Source organism: Phoxinus phoxinus (genome assembly GCF_949152265.1).
Source record: "Phoxinus phoxinus genome assembly, chromosome: 8".
NCBI classification, from domain to species: domain Eukaryota; kingdom Metazoa; phylum Chordata; class Actinopteri; order Cypriniformes; family Leuciscidae; genus Phoxinus; species Phoxinus phoxinus.
In genome coordinates, this window is record NC_136883.1 from 23,174,098 (window position 1) to 23,192,538 (window position 18,441).

Below are 18,441 nucleotides of genomic sequence, written 5' to 3' on the forward strand. Positions count from 1 at the left end.
TAATAACTTACTGAACGAATCAGTTAACGGATCCTAACGATTCTGTTGGAAGTGTTTGAGGCGGCAAACATGCCATTTGTGTTTAATTTAAGAAAGTTATTAAGGTTTGAAACAACATGAGGTAAGTAAATGATGTCAGAACTTTAATTCTTGGGTGAACTAGGCTATAATTGGAAATACATTTATTTCTTATTTAATTGTTGATCATAAATATTCAGTTGATCATATTCATCATGAGGCATATCGGTTTTTGCATGCTAAATTGGATTTGCATTCTTGTATTTAGAGTTCGTGTGTAAGAGTTACAGAGTGTGTGTCTGAGGGGGAGGGGGGAGTGTCGGCTGTCACCGTTCTCTCGGTGCACGCGCGCTGTGTCCGACTCTCGCTGGAAGTTTGAGTGTCTCGAGCCCTCCACGGTATTAACGGCAGCAGCACGAGCGCGTTAAGCTGCGCGGGGCCGCGAGCGGATTGTCCACCATCTCACCGGGAACATGAACATGGCACTGAACAGGTCGCCCTCTGCCACGGGTGAGTACTAGCCATGGCACTCCGGTTGATGTTGTTTGTGCGCGCCGCGCGCGCGCAGTGTTTTCTCTGAGTCAAAGCGAAAATGTATTAGCTGCATTTCTATGAAATTGTCTCTTCAACAAATTGGCTAGTTTCATTATCGCTTTATATGTAACTGTTGCAGATGCATGCTTGTTATTTCATTTAATCATACATGTATAGTCAGTTTGCGTGATCTAATGAAAACTGAACATTTGAGGGGCACCAAACTGGTCGCGTTAATTGCAGTGAAAGGCGCGCGCCATTATTTGCCCCTTCAGACAGGCTGTCACACTTTACCACTCATTAATGTCACTAATAGTGTTAGAATTCATCCTTTTGCTTTAGAAAACAAAGAGAGGGCTCAGTGTGTCGGAAGGGGTTTGTATAATTAGCTGGGGCAATAAGCTGGAGCTATTTCAAGCGCCACTGACGCCATGTGTTTAAGAAATCAAATGCACTTTGACTTGTTTTTCTTTCTTTCTTTTTCTTTTTTCACATTTACGACAGAATGGAAATTGTGATTTGATATGAAAGCACTGGAGAAGTAAAGGCACAAAATAGACAGTGATGTGATGCATGGTTTGGCCAGGTAGTGTAAATGCGCTTAGCTTTCTCTTAAGAGTCATGAATCCCTGTGTTTGTTTATCTGAAGGCATGAGGCACGTTTAAGTGACGCTTTAGTCAAGTGTGAGAACATTTGAAAAGAATAGAGGTGTACGTGGGGGTTACAGTCAGGTTTACAGGTTTTGAGCATTGACGCACAGCCTTCAATTGTTTCGCTGTCCTTGGTGCTGAAAGGGTTTTCGTATCTACTTTTAAGTAGATGCTCTCTCTCTCTCTCTCTCTCTCTCTCTCTCTCTCTCTCTCTCTCTCTCTCTCTCTCTCTCTCTCTCACTCTCATTTTAGAAAGATACTAATAGACATAAAACCTAACTTGTGAATATCTCTTTCTCTAACAGAAAATTGGAACGGGGCTCCCGAGCGCATGCGTGTTTCTGCCATGAGAAGTGAGCCCTCTTCAATGCAGAGCGAGAAACTCCGCTGTCTTGCCCGAGATATCTCTGAACTGGGCCAGCAGGGCATGGCAAGCAGCGGGCATGATGCCAACGACATTGCTGAGGACACGGTGCGTGGATTCTGTTGTCTAATGCAGGAATTATCATGAAATGTTGTTTATTATCATAGACAGGCATTAATCTCTTGTATTAATTAGAAGCTAACATTATTGCATTTAATAATGGTTTTGGTTAGATCATTAGTTAATGTTCATTAGAATAGTCACATTGCATATGTTATATACATCATGGACCCCCCTACCTTCACGGCCCCCCTGGGGTTAATTGAGGGTTAGTTCACCCAACAATGAAAATTATTCCATAATTTACTCACCCCCAAAACATCTTTTGTGTATATTACCTTCTTCTTTCAGCCAAACACAATCGGAGTATATTTAAAAATATCCTGGCTCTTCCTAGCTTTATAATGGGAGTGAATGGTACCATTTTTTTGAAGGCCAAATAAGCGCATCCATCCATCATGCAAGTAATCTACAGTATACGGCTCCAGGGGTTAATGAAGGCCTTCTAAAGTGAAAAAATATATATATATATCCATAACTATAACTTCATAAACTGTAATCACTAGCTTCCGGTTAAGGCCGTCCACATCCGCGTTCAAGAGAGTCGAGTTCTAGCGAAAGAGTGACCTCTGACTCAACGCATGACATAGGATGTAGGAGTAACGTTAGCTTAGATGAGAGTAGATGCCTGTTCAAACAAATAGGGCTGGGCAACAAACTCAAGCTCCTCTTCTCTTATATAGAAATCCTCCGACATTTCTTTTTAAGAATTCTCGTTTTAGACTTCTAATTCTTGACCGGTGTTTTGTTTTGCTCTATCCTCTGCGCTTCCGCATACGCCATGCTTCGGGTCAGTGGTCACTCTTCTTTTCTTACAAAAATGCTTTGCTTCGCTTCAGAAGGCCTTTATTAACTCCCTGGAGCCGTATGGATTACTTTTAGGATGGATAGATGCACTTTTTTAGGCTTCCAAAAAATGGTACCATTCACCGATTGTGTTTGGCTGAAAGAAGAAATAAATAATGTAAATAATGGGATGATTTTCATTGTGGTGAACTTTAAGGTGTCATAAGAAAATTAATTTCAGTTGTTGGGCTGGTCACACAAAGATTGTTGGACCCACAGGTAAGGATCTCTAGATATCGGCATGAGCCATATCAATACTGGACAGTTACTGTTAGATTCCAGAATTCACCAGTGAAGGAAAGCTCTTCCCAAGATCTCAACATTCTTCATTTGCAATGTGTTTTCATTGTATCACATTGAATACAAAACATCTGCTAATTGAGATCAGTTTAATATTGACAGCAGATTTGCCCAGCTGTTGTATATATATGTTCTTTCACAACATTCATATTCCAATAAACTCTGATTATACTTTTAGACTCTGAATAGTTCTTTAGGATACAGTAAGAAATTGCTCCCACAGACACTGGTAAATATTACAACATTAAAACTAAAAACTGTTCAATTAAAATATGCATGAAGACTTTTTAATAATATATAGTGTTTTTATAATTAAAATAAAAAAATCTGATCTGCATAAATGTAATATTTATACATATATATACAGTAAACTTTGGCATTACTGTATGTGTGTTTTTTGTGTGTGTGTTTTTTTGTGGGGGTGCAAGTCTCACAATGTAAAAAAAAAACTCAAAATCATTTTTGGAAATATACTTTTCATAAATTATTTCCTTTTCACTTTGGGGGAAATATATTATCTTATATGTTTTGAACATACATTTCTGGGGATGTTTCTGTCGTGTCAAGAGAACGTTATGAAAACCACAACTGGCAATTTCAGCTGAGGCATTTTTCCATTCAGGGACCGTCCTAGTTATGCACCTTCCTCAAAAGCAGAATTCTAATCAAACGTGAGCATGACAGGAAGCATCCAACTGCTTTGAACTACCAGCCAATCAGTGGATGACCCAGATCCTCCGTTTTTAGCTGAAACTCCCAACTATACACTATGCAGCTTTAAGAGATCTCCAAGAATCTGTAATGCGCTGCCTTTCTCTGCAGAGCTGTGCAGATGTGTCTAGATGTCACTGAGATGCTGTTGTGTGTTTTCAGGTGGAGCCAGGGCCTGGTCCAGGTGGAGGGCTGTGTTTTGCAGACGGTCACAGGAGAGTGGACTACGTTCTTGTATATCACTGCAAGAGACGTCAGCTCCAACACCGCCTCTCTGTTGTTTCTAACGGTAACGTGCCGTCTCAAAGCCCCACCCCCTCGCGCAGGAGTACGAAGGGCGATATTTCGGAGGTGGCGCTGGAGGAGGGGCTTGGGACGGAACCCGCCGATGGACTAAAAGATAAAATCAGGGAGGACTTTGAAAGAGGACTTCAGGAGGAAGGCTTGGAGATTGAACATGACAAAGAGGTTTGTGTGTATGTGTGCATGGTTATGTTCAGAATGGAATACTAGCATACTGCATACTACACAGTGTACTGCCGACTGTTTAACTCTTAAATAATATGTGAAACAGAATGCATTATGCAACATTTAAAACTAGTATATGCTACATTTTTGTCATATGATCTCACTAGATGCATATGCAGCATAGATAAAATACTGCAAAAACAGTAATATTGTGAAATATTGTTACAATTAAAATGATAATTAAAACAACCATATATTTAAGAATGCAATTTATTCCTGTGATAATTTATTCAGTCACATGAACCTTCAGAAATCGTTTTAAAATGCTAATTGAATTTCAAAAGAACAGCATTTCTTTGTAATAGAAATGATAAATAATGAATGTCTTTACATTTTAAATTTTATTAATTTCTAATTTAAAAAATTGCTTATCCCAAACTTTTGAACAGTAGAGTATGTAATAAAAAAAAATGCTGATCCTTAACTTTTAAACAGTAGTGTATGTAATTTCGCTAGTGGTATCTAATTATCATTTAGAAATCCATCTTGCATAAAATGTCTTAAAATTCAATTAATACTCTGATCAAATAACAAGTCAAGAAAAAGGTAAAATTATGCAGTTACTTCCAGTTTATTCATCATATGGTTATGGAAGTTGAAGTGTATTATGGGATTCTGTATGTTTTTGCAAACATAATAGGCCAGACAATGCAGATTGCAAAATAGTAGCATAGTATGCTACTCCGAACATAGCCTATGTGTGTTCTTGTCCGGCCATGCATGTATCTATATCAGTTTCCTGGCAAACATATTAATTTATCATCATCCCATGTGTTAAGCCATGAATAATCAGGGTTTTGAGTGCAATACTAACAGAATTAGCACAATCAAAAGATTCCCAAGGTGACCTTGGAACTTAAGAAGTGGAGACCCAGTTTAGAAAACCCCAAACCCTCCCACACTAAGAAAAGTCTATCTTGTTTTGAGGGGGAGCTAGTTTTCATTTTCAAGCAATGCAGCATATTCTAATACTAGTTAACAGCTGCCAAAAAGGCATTTTTTTGCTTTCCTGCAGCACTGCAGCAGTAGCCCCCAGGCAAGATATTTGCGAAAGACACAAATGTGGTTGTCAAAAGTGATGATTGGTTCCCCCTGCATCATGGATTTTCCCAAGTTGAAGCAGGGAGAGCTTAGTATTTCTAAATAGGAGTAGATTGGTTGACTCATGCCGCTTTTCCCCACAAAACTAGCTTATACTAAGGAAATGCCCTCATGAATCCAAATATAGTTCTTATTATTATTATGCAGGTTTGAGTACACCTTAAAAACACACTACATGCTATATGGGTGAATTTTTAGGAAGAAATGTCCGGATATTTTTTGCATAAAGAAAATAAAGCCCATTTTAGGACCATTATTATTTTTTATTTCCATGATATTAATAAATAATACAATGAAAATCATCTGCCTAAACACATTGTTATTCTATTAATCAGCATAAATTAAATTCAAAACAACAAATAATCCCATGCAGGTATATATAGTTGCAAGTGATTTTTGTATGTTGCTTATTGCTTAACTAACTATTATAAAGTCTAAGCTGCAAAGGCATATTCTTATGTTTTATGTCTGTATAGAACTAATATTTTCCCCAGGGTTCACTTTAGCATAAAGATTGATTGATGAGAGCGAAATCCTGAGTGAAAGCTGTGACGTGGGTGTATGTTTGATTGTTGGTGGTGTGATGTGGTAGATCAGTTGTGTTATGTGTGTGTGGATTAAATTTGAGTGCTGCTGTCTCCATCCCAAAGGCAGATTATGGTTGATCCTCATTGCCAGAGGTGTTTGTGTTCGATGTGTCTGTGTGTGCGTGTGTCTGTGTCACTCATCCACGCTGAATAAGACCATTTTAGCAACAGCTGCTTCTTATAGACTGCGTGTGGTGTGTGTGTGTGTGTGTGTGTGTGTGTGTGTGTGTGTGTGTGTGCACCCCTGCTTGTGTTAATCAAGACTGCTAAATCACCTTATCTTGAACTAAATTTTCAGTTGCATCCTGCAAACCAAAATGACATGAACTGTATAGTCAATGGTGCTTTACACTTTAAACATATGCTGTTTATTCCTTACGTTTTCTTTCAAGATGAGGACAGTCCGGTTTACTCGTCTTCATGTTCCCTGGTCTGTTCTCAGTCGGGAGGCAGAACTTCTTAAGATCAGAGTGCCCACTAAAAAGGTGAGTCAATATAAAATATTCTAAAGGGAGAGAAAACACATAAAAAAGCTGTATTTGAGAATAAAGTATAAAGCTGTGTGTAATGTATAATTTGTGACCCTTATAAAGCTCTCAGGGACCTAAGTTTGAGTCTGATCTGCCTCTCAAACAGGCCCACAGAAAACATGTATCGATACACAATTTACATGCATTTGACTTAACATTTTATCCAGTGTAACTTATATGTGTTCTCTGCAGTGGTGGGCCGTCAGGGCCAGCAAGGCCTTCTCTGCTGGCCTAAACACTATGAGAATCACTAACTTGCACTTTAATATATTTTTTTTATGAATGAGTATTAAATTATTCCCAATAGTCCGTTCTCATAATTTCATAGCTTTTCTCTTGGTTGCGCTGCTTCTAGTAGTGTATATTTATTTTAGTGCTTTTATCCAATCATAATTCAGTCATCATGTGTTGCCAGGGTCAAATATATCTGCCTCAAGGCCTTCAGAATCGATATTGCGGGCGCCTGTAGCTTAAATGAATGGCAATGAAACTGTTGCTTTAACCAATCAGATAATCGGTCAGATTTAATCAGCCAATCAGATATCGAGTTGATTGCACCGGGGCCATCTAGCAGGCACACAATAACGTAAGCATTTTCACGCCCTTTGATTGGATGGTCAGAGCGTGTACTATTTTACTGGTAGCCAGAGCTAGCTAACCGCATCTGTTGCGAACTGTGTAAACTAAAATACCTGTAGATTTAATAGTTTTTCAACCCACAAATTAATGTTTATTTCCTTCCTCGACCACCAGCAGTTTCAAACCTACCGGAAAAAAATCCCTTATCTCAGCTTACGCAGAGTCTCGAAACTCTATCGATCTGTCCGGGTAAAAACAGAACAGACTGTAATGTAAAGTTATGCCAGGACTGATTTTGAAGGCAACAGTCCCGCTGATCTCAATGATATCGTTCAAAAATCTGTGTGAGAGCTTGTGTCAGCTGTAACGTTACACATCGTCATGTTTTGCGGTGTTTTTCCTGTTTAACGTTACTGCTTCTGTCGAGCAGACACTCTCAGCACTAAAGCGAATTAAAACTTATGACAGAAATACGACGGGATAGACTCGACTTTCAGCACATTAACCTCAATGGCGATAGAAAAGGTTGCTGGGACTGAAAAGCACAGACAACCTGTACAACCAAGTAATTCAAGTCTTTTTGAGGAAATAAATTTGGATGGATTTTGTGTAAAAAAAATCAGTTTTGGAGAGTATGTCCAAAAAATCATTATAATGCATTTTTTGCCCCTGTTTTTGTCCGTGCTGAATATGATTTTCTTCCTAATTTTTCTTGTAAATGTATGATCGAAACAACTTCTTTTTTTCAAACATTAATACTATAGCCATTGAAGGATAAGACAGGGATGAGGATCCGTTTCTGAATTTATAATCGGAACGCAAGAACCACTGTACAAAAGCCGAACTCAATTGCTCGTTTCTCTCTACCTTTCGCGAACTCACCGCATTAACCCTATAACAGCCGGTGCAAAATAAAAACAGGAATTTCACAACAATTATAGAGAGTATGTGCGTGCGCTGCTACACTATTAAAAGTTATTAATTCAGGGTTGACATCACTGAAGGCCTATGTGTGAAATGCACGGCCCGCCACTGGTTCTCTGGTAATTTAAACCAAACCCACAACCTTACTCTGCTAGTGTATTGATCTTTATATTGAAATTTTGTTCATGAATTTACAAGATTAACCTAAAATCAATTAAACCATGTGTACAATAGATCTGATTTCTGAATTGTGACACCATAAAAACCTAAAGGATCCCATTGTAATGAACAAATCTGTCTACACTGGTAGCTCCCGGTCCATCAGTCGACAGGACAGATCCTATTTTTGTCACACCGCAAAGCTATTCTAGCCACTCTATTTTCCCAATCCATTGTAGATAAATTACAACAGTGTTCCAAAGTTTGGGATCAGTACGTTTTTTTAAATACCTTTATTCAGCAAGGAAGAATTAAATTGATACAAATGTACAGAAAAGACATTTATAATATTTGTTAAATTATGTTCTTTTAAACTTTCCATTCCTTAGAGTCCTGAAAAAAGGTGTCATAGTTTGCACAAAAATATTAATCAGCACAACCATTTCAAAATTGATAATAATAAATGTTTATGAAGCAGCAACTCAGCATATTAGAATGTCACATGATCCTTGTAGACTGGAGTAATGATGCTGATAACTCAGCTTTGCCATCAAAGGAACAAATTAATCTTTTTAATATATATAATCAGAAAACAGTTTTTAAAAATCGTAATATTTCACAATATTGCTGGTTTTACTGTATTTTTGATCAAATAAATGCAGTCTTGGTGAGCTTAAGAGAACTTTTTTTTATTACCAACCTCAAACTTTTGAACAGTAGTGTATTTATTCACAAATATCATGAATTAATGATTATTTATTTATTTAATTAACTTCTGACATGTTGTCAAAGCCAGTTCATGATGCCTCCACTGACTTATTTAAATCATCTTTTGTTTCTTATTATGAATGTAAAATTATTGTGCTATTTTAATATATGCAGTGTTCGTTTAACCCAATATATTGAACAAAAAAGTAGAATATGAAATTTGACCATTATTGTTGCTGAAATCTCACTTCTAGCTAACTGCTGATCTGCCTGTTGTTCTGACAGATTCAAGTCATGCTGCAATGCTTGGTCACTTCCAGTGTTAGAATGTTTCACATTACATTTGTGAACGTAACAGTGTTGAACACCAAACAAGACTTGATATTTTACTGCATATTGCATTGACAAATAAGCTAATGTCAATATTAACCAATTCTCTTCCCTATGAGAATGTCTCACTGGTCTGTCAACCTGAGCTGTACAGACTCCACAGTCACCCAAACTACTGTATAGACACTGGCACAGCCCAAGAGTGTCATGTTTTTTCAGGTTAAGAGCTTTGGCTCCATGATCGTCTTTGTAAGTGCTCCGGGTTGGCCCGGTCTAAGAGCAGTTGTAATGCCAAAAGTCAATTCTCAAAGTCTGAACACTGCAGAGAAAAAAAAAATGTGATCTGATTATACGGTCAACAAGCCGATTACTTGTAAAATGTTTTCAAATTCCTTTGTCATATAGGTCGCATACTAAGACGATTGTTAGTGTTGTGTTTCCCCATACATTTAGATTTGGCTTTCATCCTGAAAGAATGATTTGTCCTTTGAGGTTGTGAGTTGTATTGAATGATATAATCTGATAATGGTGGATTAGCTGTTGAAACATATGGACCGGCTTCATACATGTGCTTCTGTTTGCCTACAAAACCAGATATTCCCACTCTACACTTGTGGTGTCACGTCGTCTGACCCTGGTCTCAACTCTCAGTGTGTCTCGTCTGTCTTTAGCTCTGGATATGAATGGATTAATCTCTCTTTCATTTCAGTTCCCTTCTGCTTGTTTTTTCCAGACGTATCGGCTGAAAGAGAAGACGGGGTTAATGGGCGTAATAAGCTCGTTTTGGGCGAAGATCAATCAGCCGTTCCAGCCGGGCGTACCAGAGCCCCAGAACCCACGCACACGTGTCCTATCCCAGCCGTTCAGCAGAGACAAGCTACACCTGTGAGTGCCAGCGCTTGCAGAGAGCCAGACTCTCATAAAAGCGCATTTACAATAGGCAAGCCCACACATTGGCCTAATTGTTTTCCTTTTATTTTCCAGATTTGATATAAAGTCAAAAAACAGCTTGTTCAGCAATGCAGTCCGAGGTCGAATTGTGAGTATCAAACGTGTATCAAATGAAAATTATGTCATTTACTCACCATCGTGTCATTCCAAACACACAAAGGGAGACATTTTGAATGATCCATTTTTCTCCCCGTACAGTTGCAAGAATTGGGGACTGGAGCTTTCAAGCTTAGAAAAGGACAGAAAAGCATAAAAGTATCATAAAACTATAGCAATTGTCTTTTTTTATCATGTAGTAGACAAAAATGTCAATTAATCAGTCAGACCATTTGTTCATGAATTAGACATTTGCTCATGGACTCACATGAGAGAACTAAGCTGAATATTCAGTTAATAACTGTATTAATGTATGTTTACGATTCTTTGTTAGATTTTAATGTACACACATTATAAGTTTGGGGGTCACATTTAAAAAAGAAAAGAAATTAATACTTTTGTTCAGCAACGATGCATTAAATTGATCAAAAGTGACAGTAAAGAAATATATTATAAAATAATTTATTATAATATAATATATAATATCATATAACTTTCCATTTCCAATAAATGCTGCTCTTTTTAACTTTCTATTCAAAGAATCCTGAAAACAAATGTCAAAGTTTTGAAAAATATATTAAGCACCACAACTGTTTTAAATATCTGTTTCTTGAGCAGAATATTATAATGATATCTGAGGGATCATGCCATCAGAGGAATAAATGACATTTTAAAATATATTAGAATAGAAAACAGTCACAATGTTACTGTATTTTTACTGTATTTTGATCAAATAAGTACAGGCTTGATGAGAAGAGACCTTTTTCAAAAACATTCAAACTTCATACATAACTGAATTTTGATCGATGGTGTATTTTGTGTTGTGTCCACACTCTCTCGCAGGTTTATGAAATTCTGAGGCGCACAGCCTGCTCACAGACCTGTCAAACAATGGGTATGTTCCTGGAGACGCAACCATTTCAACAATTGAACTATACTCTTTAAAACTGGATTGTTTTACTGACATTTAGTTTGTTTCATTAAATATTTTTTACTACAGAGAGTCAAATTCTCTCTCATTTCTGTCTCAGGCATTACTTCTTTGCTAGCCAAAGGGGTTTATGATTCTGCCTTCCCTCTACATGATGTAAGTGTTGCATTTTACCTAGTTTGGGTGAAGCTGATATGTAATTGTCTGTTGGTTCAGTGTATATGTGTGATGAGGTTTGGGTAGAGCTCTGTGTGTGTTGTCATTGCTACAGGGAGACTTTGACAACTCAGAAGATAGAGAGCATCGCAACGACAGACAGGTGAGACCTGCAGCCTGCTCTGATTGGATGGCTGTGTGTCACAAGCTTTGTTTTGATTGATAAAACGGCAATAAGCTGCTTATTCTCGTAAGATGTGTGTGTGGGTCTCTGTCTAAGAAGATGCAATGGTTTTGTAATACAAAAGCTGAACAGTTCATATAACAGAGTGATATTTGTGTGTGTTGCAGATGTTGCATGAGGAATGGGCCAATTATGGAGCTTTCTACAAATATCAGCCAATGGACCTTATCAGGTATCAGAAATTATATACTTTCATAACATCTGGTTCTGTGAAAGATTTTATTCAGTACGCAGATGGTTATTGAAAGGTTTTCCTTTATGAGAACTGTCATTTGTGTGTATTTTTGCGGACTGCTATAAATAGCTCTACCTCAAAGCATATGGCTTGTTAAGGAGAGATGTGTCACTTTTCAGTATCTTTTAAGATGTTCACCTTGCAGGTGATAAAACAATCCCATTGCCTATCCCAAAATGCCTACGGTACTTAAAAGTGGAGTATGTAAGAATTTTTTTTATATTAAAAAACTTTCTCTTAAAGGGGTGGTTGATTATGATTTCACTTTTCTAACTTTAGTTAGTTTGTAATTGCTGTTTGAGCAGAAACAACATCTGCAAAGTTACAACGCTCAAAGTTCAAAGCAACGGGAGATATTTGCTTTTAAAGAAATAGTTTTTTAAGGACTACAACAAACGGCTGGTAGGGACAACACGACATTCCTCCCGGGTTAGTGACATCACCAACCCAAGAATTTACATAAACCCCGCCCCCGGAACACAATTTATAGATTATCATGACAGAATATGCTAATCAATGACTAGAATATAGTTAACTACACATCAGCTGCATAAATTCATCAACTAACCATTCAGAAATGTCCTGTTGCATTCTACATGTTGTCACTTCTTCTTGAGTCTCTACATCATTGTCCGACTCCGTTTTGAACATTAAAGGCTAAAAGTGTTTGAAAATTTCAGTGCATGTCTGTGTGGGGTAAAAGGACATGAGCTCTTGAAGCTCATCCCCCTTTGCCAGGAGCAGCAGCTCATTTGCATTTAAAGGGACAGACACAAAAAGACACCCTCAAAAAGTGACAACTTTAACATGCTATATACAAATATCTGTGGGGAATTTTGAGCTAAACCTTCACATACACCCTCTGGGGACATCAGAGACTTATTTTACATCTTGTGAAAAGGGCATTATACCACCCATTTAACCCATTTTATTGTTCATTGACTACCATTAGTATGTCATTCAGGGGGTTATTTCCCATTGAGACATTAAACATTGAGACATTAGCTATTTTTCCATCCAAAGTTGCGAATCTGACTTACGCACAAAATTGGAATATGGCCTAAATAAATTGTGAATAAAACATCCAGCGAGACGAAGAGAACCAAATCTTCACTAGAACTGAAAAACTGGTGCCAAATATCACTTAGAAAAATGTAAGTTGTTGCAATAGGAGAATCCACTGTGGTTATTTTTTCATAAACATCATAAATTAGTTCCGCCTCAGCGACCAGACGAAACGCAATAAGCACGGTCTTGTTTTCGGGGATGTGTAAAACTTTGTAAAAGGCATTCGATCTCTGTAGGTTCACATTCCATGCAGTCGTTTTTTGAGAACAGTTTGTATGTGTTGGTGTTCAGTGGTTGTTTATCTTTTTTTTGATAGTTTTGTAACCCATTTACTGTACATGTATTCAACAGGAAGTACTTTGGAGAGAAGATTGGCCTGTATTTTGCCTGGTTAGGAGTGTACACACAGCTGCTGATTCCTGCCTCAGCTTTAGGAGTCGCAGTATTCCTGTACGGATGCCTCACCGTAGACACCAATGTGCCCAGGTAAACACACTCGCATGTTTGCTTCTCTATCATGACGGTGTCTTTTTATTGACTTTTATCATTTTTAACAGACAAATATTTTTTTTTCCATCCCCTAACCCTAAATCAAACCCTCACAGATTTTCAGTAAGACTTTATTTAGAGTGTCTATTAATAAGCCATTTTCTTTGTGGAGGCTTACTATTGAAATCTAAACTAGCCTAACTCTAAAATATGTATTTTGGAATATTTACATTTGAATTTAGAATGATTTATTTGCCTTATGAACCCTTTTTCCTTGTGGGGATGTTTCATTTTCTGAAATCCGTGAAGCACACGTGTAACTTTTTTAAAAAGAGAACCATTTTCTAGGAAAATCCATGTATTTCAGTGAATTTTATTATATAATCAATCATTTCTCTCTCTCTCTTTCAGTCAAGAGATGTGTGATGAGCATCTTAATTTTACCATGTGTCCTCTATGTGATCGTGTGTGTGATTACTGGCAGCTGAGCAGTATCTGCAGTACTGCACGTGTCAGCTATCTGTTTGATAACCACGCCACCATGGGCTTTGCCATCTTTATGTCACTCTGGGGTATGAGCTGTATGAAAACATACATTTGATGATAAACTGTGTTTACTGTACATTTATAATATATTGAGAAGAAAAATGGTGGTTTAAAGATGAATTGATAATTGTGCGTGTGTGTTTAGCGGCAGTGTTTCTAGAACACTGGAAGAGGAGGCAGCGATGTCTACAGCACAGCTGGGATCTTACCGGCATGGAGGATGACGAGGTGAGTGCAATACAAAGCATTTTAGAATTCTAGAAACATGATCAAAGCCACAGAATATCTGTCAATAGGCTTTAAGTTATGTCACAGCCATGAGGAATCTTTTGCTACTTGCTACTAGTTGGATGCAGGCAGGGCTTAATTTGAGCCGGAACACGCCGGAACATGTTCCGTCACCTCCGACATTGGATCCGGAACCTTTTTTATTGGATCCGGAACCTTTTTTATTGGATCCGGCACCTCCTGTGTCACTAAAATTAATTGCCTAGATGAAAAAAAAAAAATTACTGTTTGTGTAGTGTTCAATGTTTGTGACACATGACTTGCGCGCTTGTTGTACGAGTTGAGATTGCTGTTAGCCTCGATCGTTTCACTCAGGGGAAAAATGTAAAAAAGACAGGAAAGTTTGCTTAACTTTTTCAAATACGCTGGACAGTCAGATCCCAAACAAGCAAAAATCGTTTCCGCTGATCAAAAAGGAGACCACGGTGGACACAGTAGCCTAGTATCGATATCTCGTTATTTCGACATAATAAGGGGACATCCTAATCTGCATTAAGCCACATTAAGCGTTCTTATAGCCTAATTGTTTTCTATGGGAGGAAAATGCTTAACCGTTCATATTATGCGCTCATCTGATTTTTTGTACATAGCCTATTTGTTAGGATTTTAGTATCATAATGATTAGGCTAATAAATGCATGCACAATTATCCGTGAACTTTTTTTTTAACAAATGCCTTTCAACTTGTGTGTGCAAAATTCAGAATTAAATTAATGTGCAGAAATTTGTACAAATAGAGAGTAGGCTATGTAGGCCTACTATACTGTTGTAGCCATTTAAAAAAGTGCGTTTCATATTTGTTAAAATCTTATAATGTTTTTTTTTTTTTCCATTTATGTTGATTTATGAAAAGTGAACAGCACGACCGAGTAAGATAGGATGCGCAATATGAGACATGGAGCGGGTCAGACATGATTTTGACCGTTGAAGTTGAAGTTATTATAGAAAGCCTTTCTTTAAAGTGAATTTCGTTTTGTATAAATTGTATCTTAATTTTAATAAATTTTTCATCAACCAATTGCCTGTATTTAATGAATAGGCCGACGAAACAAATATAACGGAGGCCCCCGCGCGCTCACTTCCGCACGTGAACTAGAGCACATCCTAACTTAACGAAACTGTGTGTATGCCTCACACAGACATGACAAATACATCAAATACACAAAGCTTGAAATGTCTTTAAACGAAATAATTCAAAACGAAAAAAGAAAAAGGCTACTCTCTGATTATGTAATCCATTATTAGGCTTATTTATGTGCATTTCTCTCTATAAGCGCGTTCACACGGAGATGGCGATCGTCAACTTCATCTTTGCAGCCGAGTCGACACTTTTAGAGAAAACACTTGTTTATTAATAAAAATCAATACACGCGTCACCGGATTTACAGATGCACGCACACGTATTATTTCGAAATAACGAGATATTGTGTTGAAATAACATTATTATTAATAATAGCCTACATCTGTTAGAATAGGCCTATTTGATTGAATGCTGAATGTTGCGCTTGTTCAATTTAATCAAATTAAAACTTTAATTGTGATCATTAACATAACTGAATATTAAATATTTAGTGACCAAGTTTTGCGCAGCTCCCCGTCAATGATCTAGCAGCACCCACTCAGCACATGCTGTCCCTGCAGAGAAGCTATGTAGGCAGTGTTTTTTTTGTTTTTTGTTCCGTTTCCTCCAACCCCCGTTTTGAGTCGCCGGATCCACCCCCCCCTCTGCGCTCCGGGACCTCCCACTTTACAAATTAAGCACTGGATGCAGGGATTTCTCACTCTAGAGAGTATTGTACTGTACAAAATGTTTTGTGCACAATGTGTCAGTGTTTTTACTTGGTTTTCCAAGAGAAAGAAGTGAAAAACATTTTTTTTAAAACGTTTTTGACAGAAGTCTCTTGCTCACCAAGGCTGCATTTATTTGATCAAAAATAAATACGGTAAAAACAGTTTTGTTTTTAAACAGACTGTTGTGAATACACTTAAAAATGTAATTTATTCTTGTGACAAAGCTGAATTTTCAGCATCATTACTCCAGTCTTCAGTGTCACACGATCCTTCAGAAATCATTCTAATATGTGGATTTAATGCTCAAGAAACATTTCTGATTATTGTATTTGTAAACAGTTGCTTAATATTTTAGTGGAAACCATGATACATCTTTGATAAATAGAAAGGACAGTATTTTTTTTGAACATTGTAGCCTAAGTCTTTGCTGTCATTTTTGATACATTTAATTTGTCAATGAATTTCTTCTTTTTAAAAAAATCTTACTGAGCCCAAACTTGAATTTTGTCACCATTTTTTACAGAGATGAGCATCATAAGCATACAGATAACATCATCCTCAAAGATAACACACATGCGCTAAAAGCTCATTGGATTCCATGGGGTCTTAAAATATTTATTGAAAACTAGTGTCTTATATCTCATGGCTTTTGGTGCAGTTTTATAAAACCAGTTAACCACTCGAGGCAACATGGTTCATGCCATATCTAGCATCACCTCTTAACTGTGGAGTAATCATATTTGTGCACAGCTTACTCTCTTACTTACATCTCTGTTACCTTAAATGATCCGTTTACTACTGTAAAGCAGCTTTGAAACAATCTACATTGTTAAAAGCGCTATATAAATTAAGATGACTTGACTTGACTTGACTTGACTTGACCTTACAAGCTGCCCTCTTTAAAACTATTCACTGTGATAAACTGCAACACAGTTTATAAAGCATTGTTTAACATAATGCTAGATACTAGCTAATTCTCTCTCTAATGCAACTCCATCAGACCCTCCGGCCTGGGCTTCATTTAGCTTTAGGAAAATTCAAGCTTTCATTGTTCTTGAGGGTCTGAACTGTTCATCTGGGAGTGGATTAAGTTTGAAGCGTTTGTGTGTACTGGGAGAGGGTGGTGTGTATGTGTGTGTGATAGGACATGAGTGAGTAATGAGATTGTGTTCTGCTTAAAGCATTGAGCTGAGTGGATGAAGGACTGCACTCTCAACAGGACACCGTGGAGATCATGAGCATCATGCTAATGTGAATGATAATGAAGTTCAATTACACCGCATATTAACCGCTGTAAATATGTGTGTCTAACTCCATGTTTTCTTTGCTTTGATGCTCACCAATAGGAAAGGGCTGAGGTAAACCTATCTTTTGCTCTCTTTCTTTCTGTCTCTGTTTCTATATTGTTCCCGACACGCTCAATTGCACACCATATTTTTCACCACGTCCGTCACACTTCCCCCACCCCCATCATCACTCCATCTCCGGTTTGCAATTTTCTGCGCAGCGGGAGGATCAATTTTGGATCTGAGTCTGTGATGATGCTGTTTGATGAATCAACCCTGAATTCATAGGAGGAGGAGGAGAGATTTACAGTGGATTAACTTTGTAGTAACCTGTGTGCCAACGAATCCTTTACCGTGATTTTATACCATTAACCTCAATGCCATAATCCTGACCACAATGTACTTGCCAGATAATCACGACCTTATTTGTGACGTTGAAAATGCTACCTGTCACCTTAAATTTTTATATTATAAATATATCAGCTTAAGCATTGTGTTTTGAACATGCAACTATGTACCACTCTTGTATTGGATGGTGGTCTAACAGATTGAGTCTACAGCGGTGTGTTCGCATATTACCCAGAAAAGCCCTGCGGGTCATGTGCTTTTTAATGAACTTGCATTTTTGTCCCATATCAGCGTCTTTAGCCTCAAGACAAGAAAGTAATTTAATGCGGAACCAAGATAATTATTTCTATTTATGCATGTGAATCCTGTTTCTATGGAGACTGTTTTGCTTATGCATGTCTGAGGAACTGATGTTGGATTTGGTGCTTTTTGACATTGGAGTCCTTCATCACAAAACTTGACATACTGTATGTTTGTGTGTTTAAATCTCAGAATGAGCTACGACCAGCATATGAGGACTTTCTTCTTAAGAAACAAGAGAAAGCGGCAAAGAAGAAGAAGAAGGAAGAGGTAAACTGCACTATTATGGTTCCCACACATTTTGACCGATTAAGGCGAGACACCACAGGTAAATTAGCTGGGTCCTACCAGACTCTCGTACATTTCATTTGTACAGAGAGTCTGGCCACTCTCCATTGACAAGCGTTAACTTCCTTGAAGGCGGGTACTCTGTTGAAGTTTAAAACTATTGGATCTGCCCAAAGTCACTCTGGATCTGCCATAACCAATCGCTAACGTTTGGTCGTGAGTCTCATGACGTATGTCAACTCAAACTTACGCACGACCTCAACGTCATCGTTCTCAACCACTCCCTCTGTTCGCTGGTTGGACCGGTAAAAAATTGATCGGAGAAAACCCAAGAATATACCGCAAGCCCAGACGTAGTACTGAAGGAAAATGAAAATTGAGGGGAAGTACGTAGGAGGGCGGAGCCAGGCTACAGGTGAATAGGGTAAAATGTTA

At 37.8% G+C, this 18,441-nt stretch overlaps 1 protein-coding gene across 2 annotated transcripts in view; it reads left to right on the forward strand.

Moving 5' to 3' along the window:
• The first annotated feature begins 352 nt into the window (after positions 1-352).
• ano2a (anoctamin 2a) overlaps positions 353-18,441 on the forward strand; it is a 35,679-nt gene continuing 17,590 nt past the window's right edge. The window contains exons 1-15 of one of the 2 annotated variants that reach the window (XM_079620506.1): positions 353-528; positions 1,509-1,675; positions 3,707-4,012; positions 6,153-6,245; positions 9,724-9,875; positions 9,975-10,029; positions 10,881-10,932; positions 11,069-11,124; positions 11,240-11,287; positions 11,476-11,540; positions 13,023-13,157; positions 13,572-13,732; positions 13,852-13,934; positions 17,131-17,142; positions 17,911-17,988. In XM_079620506.1, coding sequence (XP_079476632.1) covers positions 492-528; positions 1,509-1,675; positions 3,707-4,012; positions 6,153-6,245; positions 9,724-9,875; positions 9,975-10,029; positions 10,881-10,932; positions 11,069-11,124; positions 11,240-11,287; positions 11,476-11,540; positions 13,023-13,157; positions 13,572-13,732; positions 13,852-13,934; positions 17,131-17,142; positions 17,911-17,988 — 1,500 coding nt within the window. In that variant the 5' untranslated portion in view covers positions 353-491. The remainder of the gene's footprint in view (positions 529-1,508; positions 1,676-3,706; positions 4,013-6,152; positions 6,246-9,723; positions 9,876-9,974; positions 10,030-10,880; positions 10,933-11,068; positions 11,125-11,239; positions 11,288-11,475; positions 11,541-13,022; positions 13,158-13,571; positions 13,733-13,851; positions 13,935-17,130; positions 17,143-17,910; positions 17,989-18,441) is intronic. The other variant, XM_079620507.1, reaches the window with a different exon arrangement.